We start from the raw sequence: 10539 nt of genomic DNA, 5'->3' as shown, positions 1-10539 counted from the left end.
TGAAATTCAAGAGAAAGTGGTCTCAAGTGCAGGTCCTTTGCAGGACAAAAAAAAAAAAAAAAAAAAAAAAAAAAAAAGGGGTGTTGCTTAGTATCTTTCTGTGCTTTTTTTTCCTGAAGTGGGTAGGAGATACTTTACTTCACCAAGGTCCCTTCCTTAGAAAGGAAGATGCTACAAATTTTCTGTTAGATGGAGCATTGGGGCTTTCTGGGAACTGAGATGCAATGTGAGTTAACTTGCTTTCAGGGTAGAGTTTCCCAAGAGCTCAAACATATACCTATCTCATGGGGGGGGGCTTTGTTTAGTTTTGTTTTTGTTTTGTTTGGGGTGGTTTGTTTTTTTTTTGTTTGGGGTTTTGTTTTTTGGGGGGTTTTGTTTGTTTGTTTGTTTTCTTGTGTGTGTGTTTTTTGAGGGTTTTTTGTTAGGTTTTTTTGTTTGGGTGTTTGGGGGTTTTTGAGGTTTTTTGAAAAAAAAAAAAACCTTTTTGAGGGTTTTTTTGTCTGAAAATTTGCTGGGGTGGGGGAGGGAGAGTTTTGAAATAAATTGCGATAAAGCCTGCGATCTCTTACTGCCTCGCAGCTAGAGAATTCTTCCTAACTGAGATTTACTGCCCAAATCCTAATGAATTAAGTGTAGCCATTAAAAGAAGCTGAACCCAAAGTGATTCACAAAGCACAACTACTCATGCAACCTAAACAAAAAAAAAAAAAAAAAACCACCAACAAAAACAAACTAAAACCAAACAACAGGCACCGCTCGGCACCCCCCCGCAGCCCCTCAGGAGGGGCCGGGAATGGCGCGGTCGCGGCTCCCCCTCAGGCCGGGGCGCGGCGGGGCCGGGCCGGAGGCCGGGCCGGAGCCTTCCCCAGTCCATAGCGGCGAGGGCGGGCCCGGAAGGGGAGCAGCCGCCGCCCGCCTCACTTCCCCGGCTGTCGGGCGGGGCGGCAGCGCCGGCAGCGGGCACCATGCTGCAGTTCTTGGTAAGGCTCTGGGCTCTGAGGCGCGGCGCCGCGCTGCCGTCATGGCACGGCGGGGCCGCTGCCCGGCTGAGGGGAAAGGGCGCGGTGTCCGGCCACAGCACAGCCCCTTGTCCGGCCACCCAGGGGCGCGGTGTCCGGCCACAGCGCAGCCCCTTGTCCGGCCACCCAGGGGCTCCGTGTCCGGCCACAGCACGGCCCCGTGTCCGGCCACCCAGGGGCTCCGTGTCCGGCCACAGCACAGCCCCTTGTCCGGCCACCCAGGGGCTCCGTGTCCGGCCGCAGCACAGCCCCTTGTCTGGCCACCCAGGGGCTCCGTGTCCGGCCGCAGCACAGCCCCTTGTCTGGCCACCCAGGGGCTCCGTGTCCGGCCGCAGCACGGCCCCGTGTCCGGCCACGCAGGGGCTCCGTGTCCGGCCACAGCACGGCCCCGTGTCCGGCCACCCAAGGGCTCCGTGTCCGGCCACAGCACGGCCCCGTGTCCCGCCACCCCGCGGCCCCCGCCACCGGGACGGCTGCGCCCGGTGTTGGCTCCCCGGCAGCGCCCCATCCTTGGGCGGCTTCCCTTCTCCTCCTCCTTCCCCCCCGTCCCCCTTGTTCTCGCAGAACGGTGCCGTAAAGCTGCTCTGAAAATGGAGTTGCACCGCTTGTTTTTCCTCCAAGCCGTGCTCTTAATTTGCCTTGGAGATTCTGCTTGCTCACGGTGATGCTCTCCTTGCTGCTCAAATTTCTTTGTGTAAGCATAAATGCCTCCTTCATAGTGAGAGCAGCCTATGCCGTTTTGTGCACCCTTAAAAGTGTACCGCTGGAGATGTGGGTTTTTATATATGGAAATTAAAGCGAGGGATCGCGTTTCATTACTGCCCCGAAGAACAGCAGAATTATTAGACTGAATATTAGACTTCATCTTGCTTTGGGGTGAGATAATGCAGCAGGCCAGTGAGTTTCATAGCAAGTGATGCAGAGCAAGAAATGATGGCCTGTTGTAAATTGGGATAGTCTTGCCTGTTTTTATATAATAAATAAATAAATGAGGCCTATTTCTCATCCCAGCTTCATAATAACAAGTATGAAAGCCTCAGTCATTTCTGTAGCTGTTTATAATCCCCTCTGCACCCGAATGGAAACCTTCAGTAAGGCTAAATATGGTTAGCATCTCTCAAAGTTTCTTTGTTTATCAGCTGTACTGCTTTCTGCTAATAGGGATTTTTTTTTTTGTTTGGTTTTTTCTAGATGAAAATACTTTATAATTACAACTTCTCATCAGTGCATGACTGTTAGACAAAAGATATACTAATTCTGGGTTTCTTCCCTGCTTGGGTGTAGTTTGGATGTTTGACTCTTGCTCTCCCTGGTTAGGACTGTAGCAGAGAGATAAAGGAATAATCTCACAAACCTTGTGTTTTTGCAGTCCAGAGTTAAGCTTTGAATAAGCCATTTGTTTACAAAGCACCTCAAAATGCTGGGTGGAAACTGGAAGACCCTGAACCCTCATCAGTCCTGTTGTTTTTAGTGAATATGCACATCTTCATTGGCTGTGTGTTTTGCTTTCCATATAATTGAAGTTTTAAGTAGTGATTTTTTTTTCCCCCACTGTTGGAATTGTCAGGTCTAAAAATAAATGTAACTGGGTGGATGCAGTGCTGGACTTTCCAATAAAGGAGTACACTTTAAGGGAGTACTAATCTCAGTACTCTCTCTACTGAGTAAGGGTTGTCTCTCAACAGAATATGACATATATTGAAGAGGTTCTGGGTTAAAAGCCTAGAACACTGCTAATAAACAAGGATCTAGTTTGTGCTTCCAGGTGGCTTCCCAGACCCTGCTAAAGATACAGGAAATTCTCCTCTTCTAGAGTGATACTCTGAATTAAGAGGAACCACAGGTCTGGTTTTCATCAGTGCATTATTTGTCAGTATCTCCCACAGTACCTACTTAGCTGATAATTGAAACTACAAGAGCATATGATAAGCAGGACAGTACACACAGGACTAATTCTTCTTAAATTGTTAAAGCTAAGTTTAAAAAAAATAATTATAGGAATAGAAGGATATAATAAATATAAGTAATAAGACCAAAAATGGGTTTAAGAAAATACTGAAGTAATTTGCAGTCAGAGTTCATGTGATAGCTCTCAGCCAATTTTAGTTTTCTATAGATAGATTTTCACCAGTGCTGCTTTTGGAATGTGGATCACAGAAAAGATGAGCAGTGCTGCTTTGGGCCTGGAAAAGATGTCTGGTCAGTAAATGCTGGCAAAGTTGTTTTGTGGACTGTGGTTTTATTTTTCTTAAAATAGTCTTATTTTGACAGCAGTGACCCTGAGCAATAACATTTTTTTAAAATAGAACTGTTCTCAGCTCTTACAAAGAGTGATTTGTCTACTAACAATGGATGAAAGCACAATATTAGTAGTGCCCCCTTTCAAAATAGTTAAATGAGATTTCATGGTATAGGGCAGACTTTTTTTGAAGTGTAAAAACAAAAATAAAATGTAGGATATTTAGCAGTTGCTGAATGAAAGTCTCATCACCTGCCTTTGTAAAGAGGAATTTTTTTCACTCTAGAATTTTTCTTATGCTTGAGGATTTTCCTCAGCTGGCAGACAGAGTCTGGGCCAGAAACTGTGCTTGTATTTTACTCTTGCTCTCCTTCCAGGGTGCATTTTTATGGACTCCCTTCATCAACTATAAGTTTGCACAGTTGTCAGAACAGGTTGTGCCCAGCTTCCAGCCAACTGTACTGCCTTGGAGGAGCCCCTAGATCAGAGTGGATTTGGCTGAGAACTAATCTCTTGGGGTCAGAAGGGTTTGTCTGGAAGATGCCCAGCTGTTGCTGCAGAAGAGAAGAAGCAGGTTTACATCAGTTTAAGTTCATGTTGTGAAGTTTTGGGTTTTTTTCCTAAGACATGTATGTCCCTTTCCAACACTGAGCACTGTTCTAGTGGGGTATTGCTTTAGGCTTTCCCATCACGGACCAAGAGTTCTGTGATGTGTAGGTCCTTGCTGCTGTCTCCCCTATTTTTTTAGGAGTTACTGCCTTTGTGGGTGTGCAGAGAACCTTACAAGGATGAACACAGCTTGATCCAAATAGTCTTGGGGATGTGGATTGAATAACAAAACTCTGTGGTATTTTGGAAATGATGGCAAGGTGTTTCTGGTGAGGAAGATGGGGAAAATTGCACCTCTCTGGATGAAAGATGAGAAATTACGTAGGAGTGGAGTTAAAACTCATGAAATAACTTGCAATATCCCTTTTTCTTTATTTTAGCCAATAAGCTTTTGATGCAAGGATGTTAACTCTTCTCCCTTTCTTCCTTTTTAGCTTGGTTTTACTCTTGGCAACGTGGTTGGGATGTATCTGGCTCAGAACTATGATGTGAGTATCTGGCTGTTCTCAGAGGTACACCTGTCCTGAACTGAAAATAAATGACTGTTTTCCCTCAATTAGAATTTAATCAGTCTTTATTTTGATGGTTCATATTATGTGAACAGAATGCAGATCATGCTCACGTGAGTTACAGGAGAACTGAGACTTCTTCAGAAAGAATTACCTCACTGAAAGAATGGTCAGCCATTGGAACAGGCTGCACAGGGAAGTCATCCAGGGAGTCACCATCCCTGGAGGTGTTAAAGGAATCACTGGACATGGCACTTAATGTTCTGGTTAGTTAACAAAGTGCTGATTGCTCAAAGGTTGGACTCTGTGATCTTGTAGGACTTTTCCAACCTTAATTGTAAAAAAAAAAAAAAAAAAAAAAAGTGTAACCAAAACATCATCTAAGGTAGTGCAGTGCTTAAAGCCTAAACTTCTGTTCAGTCCTAGAGCCCAGCCTTCCTCAGGCAAAGACAGGAGAAACAGAAAAGGTTTATCAATTGCTCATGGATTTTACCAGCAGTAAATACTGGTTTCCAGTCGCAGCCTGTCTTCTTACAGTGTTCTCCTCTTAGTATAACTGTTACTAGAAATCCTCAAAGCGTGTGAAATGTTTTTCTTCTGGACCTATAATGAAAATAAGTTTTGCCAGCTTTGTTTGTAAATGTGATACTTTCTCCTACTTCAAAAAGTGTATTGACCTGCAATTTTTATTTCCTCCTTTTCTCACAGTGAGAAAAGAAAGAGAACTTTGTTCTTTCAGTTCTCAGTTAACAGTTTTCAATGTGAGAGGGCAGAGGAAAAAGATTTCAAGCTGAGCCTTCAAAACATGCTTTTACTTTCTGCCTAGTCAGCAGAATCCCTTGTAAGAGCAGTGCCACTTTATATACTGGCCAGAGGAGTTAATAACATTTAACATATAAAAATTTTTAAATTCTTAGGCAATCTCTATTAGCCTTAATAGAAAAAAGAAAACACAAATTTTTTGAGGCTTTGGTGGCATTTATGTTTTGCTTTCCTCTCATCTTCAGTATTGAAATCATCTTGCTTAAGAAAAAAATCTTACATTTTGTTCTTTGTTTATGCACAAACTTTGGTGATTTTTCCTGTCAGTCAGTCCAGTTAAAGGACTAATGAAAGGCTGTTTCTGTCCAATACAGGTTTTACAGTGTTACAAAAATGTAATAACAATATATTTGGATGTATCAATATGTATCACAAACATTGAATGGTGCTTTTCTGGCAGCACTGATAAAGTTTTGCCACAAGAGGGGGACTCAGGCTTTTGATTTGCTGGAAGAAGTTCCCTGGAAATGCAACACTGATTTGCAGCATGAACGTGGAAATTTTACTGCTGGTGTTAAGGATGATTGGTTTGAGGTGACATTTAATATAAGCTTGTCATAATGAGGTCCTAATTCTGCAGCTGTACACACAATGTGCTTAGTAATAAGTACATGGAGGGTTCTGCTGACAGTGGTGGAGTTCTCTTGGTTTAGTTTAAATGTCAGGCAAGTTACAGGCTGGGCTCTTAATTTCGTTTTCTCAAACAGAGCTTCATTCTGAAAAGGAAGGTGAGAGGAGCTTGTTACCAGTTCTGTGAGCCTCAGACTACTCAATAAGAGAACAGCATTCTGTTTGGATTAACTTCTGCTCTGTGGTCAGGTTGCATATGAAGTGAAAACCCAGATTTTTTTTTTCACAGCTAAGAGTGGAAAATTTGCTTTAATTTTGTTTTAATCATACATTACTTTGTAAAATCATACATTATCACTCCCCAGTTTTAGCTAGTCATAATTTTTTCTTTGCTATTAAGAGCTTCAGCTTTTTTTCCCTTTCAAGTGATCAAAATTTACTGTTGGATTATTTTATCAAAATTATTTTATTTGTAAGAGAAAGCTGAAGATTTGGAGCTCACAAGCAGTAAATTGAATTTTCATTCAAGTGTGAAACTGCAAAAGGGTGCCAATTTGCAATGCAGTAGAACTCCCCAGTGAGGAATTTGGTTTCCCACCAGATGAACCAGGAGAAATATTTCTTAATAAATTTCTTGAGAACATATTTGACGCTCTTGAACGTCTCTTTTCTCTTGGGACATGACCAGTATAGTGCAATCTAATTTCCCCTTTGAAAGCCTGTGCATCAGTGTTTAAATCTGCTTATTCTTGGGAGTTTGTCTTCTTTCAGTCAGGAAGCCAGACTGGTCATGCTAAATTTCCTGTTAGGTGATCCTTTTTCCTTCCTCCTGTTCCCATCACCACTGACTTATAGCCTTAATAATCTAAGTATTTCCTGAAGCCTCATGTGAGGTGCTCTCATCTGCTGTTTGCCTGATACTGCTTAGATTTAATCTCTGTGCAAGGTAACAGATACTGGAAATATCTTTTAAAAACCAGTTTAAACTTTATGGAATTTCTTGCTTTGTGTATGGTATTGTCTTTCCTGATGAAACTCACGTAGCCACAGATTTTTTGTAGTGTGGGGATTGATTGTTTTGTTTTGTCTTTAAAGATTCCTAACATTGCAAAGAAGCTGGAAGATTTTAAGAAGGATGTGGAAGCCAAGAAGAAACCTCCTAATGACAAGTCCTGAAAGAGAAATGTTCCCCAGGTCAACTCTGTGTGTGCAGCAAGGATGCAATTTTTACCTTTCAGGCAGCAAAGGTCAAGTAGAGGGTTGGCATGGGAGGTTGCTCCACTCTTAGTCTCCTAGAACTGGAATATCCTTTTGAAAGGGTGGCTGTGAACTTTTCCTGGGACTGGTTTTCAAGGGTTTCAGAATTTGGATTTGCAACTGATGCGTGACTGGATGATATCATTTGTATTTTTCAGTATTTCTTTTCCTAATATTTTGTAACCTGTTTTTACCTGATCCAACTGGAGTGCTTTTGGTCCTGTTACAATTGTAACCTCACACTTGATAATATCTTAGCTCTTAGAACAGCACAAAAGAAATTAAATGCATCAAGAAGTAACTTTCAGAGTTTCTTGTCATTTGTTGTGAGCAGTGGTTATTCACTGTCCTTAAGCCACACACACAAGCAAAGCAAAAAAAGCAGCCTTTAAAACCCCTGGTGTGTAAGAAAACACATATCCATTGTAAAACTCTTGTCTTCTGCTTGAAACCATAATTCTGCAAAAATCCTGTTATAAATTCTGAAAAAAAAAGTTGCAACGATTTGAAGAGATGTCAATTTTATTAATTCAAGAATGGAATGGAAGAGGTCTGTCAACTCTGTAACATGGTTTCAATGACAGAGTGCCCTTGACAGTTTTTTTGCAGGACATGAAGAACACAGAAGAGTGCCAGGAAGGCGTTCTTGCTCTTATTGAGAATGCTTGGTGATGAAGTGCTACAGACAAGCACAGAGAATGACCTCCATTTGTTCAGGCTCTAGATTAAAGCATACCTAGAGTGCTTCTCCATTAATGTTTTAATTAGGATCAGGATTGTGCCTTCAAAGTGGTTTGTCCTTTCACTGTGTTTTCATTTGCATCATAGGAAACGCACATGGACCATGTGGTCTGTTTTCCTCTCAGAAGAGACTAAATCAGAAGATGTGCTTTGATCTCTAATGGGTGTTCAGTCCATTAGACAGGTCTAGGGGCACTCAAAAGGAAAAGAACCCAGGCTCTAGGCACTAATTGTCTTGCTTTGTCAGTGAAATGTGCTGTTTGATATAAACATAGTGTCAAAGCTTTAAAGTACAGAACTCTATGTACCCATTGTAATTTTCACTCTTTACCCCAAAGCCTTTAATTTTTGATATATCTGAGTGGACTCCCAAGTTCAGGGGTTCTCACTGGATCAGTAAAGACACATTTACAGAGTACCATACACCAAACACTTGCATCATTCACCAGAGTTTGGTGGTGACAGAGTTCTTCCACAATGCATTCCTGAAACAGAGGAAAGTATCCCTGAGACAAAGATTCTCTCTTCTTCAAGAATACATATAGAAGAAGTTCCATATATATTCTATATATATTTATAATATAAATATATATAAGGAATATTTCACCTGTAATTTTAAATCCTTCTTTTCATCTCTGCTCTGAAATGTGTAGCTTACATAGAAGCTTTCAGTCTTTTTAGAGGATTATTTGAGAAGTTTAAAGACAACTCAAGTCAGACAATCTTAGTAGTGATACAACCAATATTCTCCACAGGAAACACTCCAAGAAACTCTGACAGGGAGAAATGGCTGTACTACCTGAACCCAGCTATCAGAAGCCCTGTGGTAGCAGCATGTATGGAAGATACCCAGAGAGATTTCCATTACCTTCGGACTTCAGACCTGACTGAAAGGATTTTCTTCCATGCCCAAAAGTGTTTCCCTAGAGTGATAGTGCTGCACGGCTGTTTTGATTTTTTCATGAACATGATGAACTTAAGTTTCCCCCAACTTCCTCTCCCTCCCCTCCCTTTCCTATTCTTGAGCATTGAAAAATACTGTGTCTAACCCATTCATTTTTCTTTGCTTGTCATGTAAAATTATATTAGTGTTTAAAATTGGATTATTTCTTTGCTCAAACATATTTTATGTTCTTCCCTTTCTTTACATCAGGATGAGAAGTGAGATAATGTTCAAAATCTCTGTAGTTTTTGCCAAACAGGCCAGTTACTCTAAAAGTGTTTTTGGAGCTGACTCTTCAGCTAAGCATTCCAAGCAGATGTTAGAATTCTTTTTTTTTTTTTTCCTATCATATTAGTAAGTGAAAATCTGCAGCTATAAGGCTGTGGAAACAATATCTGCTCATTAATATTAAAGACAGGATTTTTGAGGTGTTTCACACTATTAGCAACACTTTCCATTTTAGCTCAAGCTGGGTTTTTTCCTCCCACATAGTAAACTGTAAATCTGGACAACATAACACAGCTGATGTGGACTTTGCAAATTCTGTATAACACATTTGACCTAGCCTGAGGTTGTCCTAGGTGATACTAAAATTTGACCTTACCTTTCAGAGGGTGAGCACAGATAATGAGTGCTTTAAGCAGGTCTTGCATCTGGTGGCTCAGAATGCTTTGGGTGCACTGGTGTCATAGCAGAGCACAAAAGATGGATGCTCCATGAAGTTACCTAGGAGCAAGTTTCTCATTTAACGTGGACTCTGTGAATGTCCATTTCAAATGCCTATGTGGACAGCTAAAATTGCCAGCTAAAATATGCAGGCTTCCTTCCTTTCCTGGAAACAGTTTTGTTCATGTATTGATTCTTTTGAGACATATTCTGGAGCTGAAGGTTCAAGGCAAAATGGGAGGAAAGGAATATATGAGCTACTGACAGACTTCTAAAACATTTACTGTGGGTTGAGAGTATTGGAAAATGCTGCCCTAAGACTCTTCTGCCATTAAACAGTCAAGGGTTAATAACCAAAATAAACAAAAAAAAACAGACAGCAAAGCTCCTTATTAGCTTATTGGTGCCAGAACCCAAACAAAGTTGGTGGATGCACCTCACAGAACTTCACTAACATGAATGTTCATTGGTTTTACATCCCAAAACCACAGCTCACTGCCTCATGCAGTGTCTGGTGGGACATGGCAGTGACAAGTGCCAGCAGCTGTGAATGTGGAAGTGTGCCAAGAGCACCAAAACAGGAGAAACACTCTGTTGGGGAAAGTCCTTGCCTGAGTTCACTCCAAATGCCTCTGTACCAATCTCATGAGATACAAGCTATGCCTCCTGGAAGTATTTCTGAAGAAATATTGTTTGAGATGTGCAAGAGCCATTTTACATACCTCCTGCTCTTGCTGTTCTTACTGAAGAGCATTGCTGGGCACCCTGTTTGATTTGTGAGTAATCCCAGGTCTCCCTAAGGCTGGCTGGAATGCCAGCTGCTGGTCTCTCACAAATGAGAATGTCCCATGTTCATATCCCCTGGGAGATCTCTGGGATAGCAAGGTGTGGTGGGAACTGAGCAGAGCTGAGGAGTCAGCATTAGGAAGGCAGAGAGTGATTTTGCTGCTCATGTTGCTGAGCAGCAAAGCAATTGGAAGATGCTGGTGGATGAAGCATGAAGTGCAAAGGATTAGAAGATGAGTGCAAGTGAAAGGTGCAGAGCAGCTAAAGCCCTGGGAAGAAATCAAGCCAGAAAGTTTCTTGGCAGGGGAAGAATGATCAAAAGTAACTTTAGGCACTGTGAACAAAGAGATGTTCTGCTTGCTGTGTGTAGGGACAAAA

The 10539-nt window shown here is 41.8% G+C and overlaps 1 protein-coding gene across 1 annotated transcript; it reads left to right on the top strand.

Moving 5' to 3' along the window:
• Positions 1-873: 873 nt before the first annotated feature.
• STMP1 (short transmembrane mitochondrial protein 1) lies at positions 874-7326 on the top strand. Its single transcript, XM_036401776.2, has 3 exons — positions 874-980; positions 4302-4355; positions 6864-7326. Exons 1-3 carry the CDS (start codon positions 966-968, stop codon positions 6942-6944), a joined length of 150 nt encoding a protein of 49 aa, XP_036257669.1. The 5' UTR covers positions 874-965; the 3' UTR covers positions 6945-7326.
• Positions 7327-10539: the final 3213 nt, after the last annotated feature.

This window comes from Molothrus ater, chromosome 5 (genome assembly GCF_012460135.2).
Source record: "Molothrus ater isolate BHLD 08-10-18 breed brown headed cowbird chromosome 5, BPBGC_Mater_1.1, whole genome shotgun sequence".
Lineage (NCBI taxonomy): Eukaryota > Metazoa > Chordata > Aves > Passeriformes > Icteridae > Molothrus > Molothrus ater.
Note: the sequence above shows the minus strand (reverse complement) of the source record. Positions and strands in the feature narration are given on the sequence as shown.

Coding starts and splice junctions, on each gene's coding strand:
- STMP1 (XM_036401776.2), top strand. Junction 4,356..6,863: donor ATCTGGCTCAGAACTATGAT/GTGAGTATCTGG, acceptor TTGTCTTTAAAG/ATTCCTAACATTGCAAAGAA.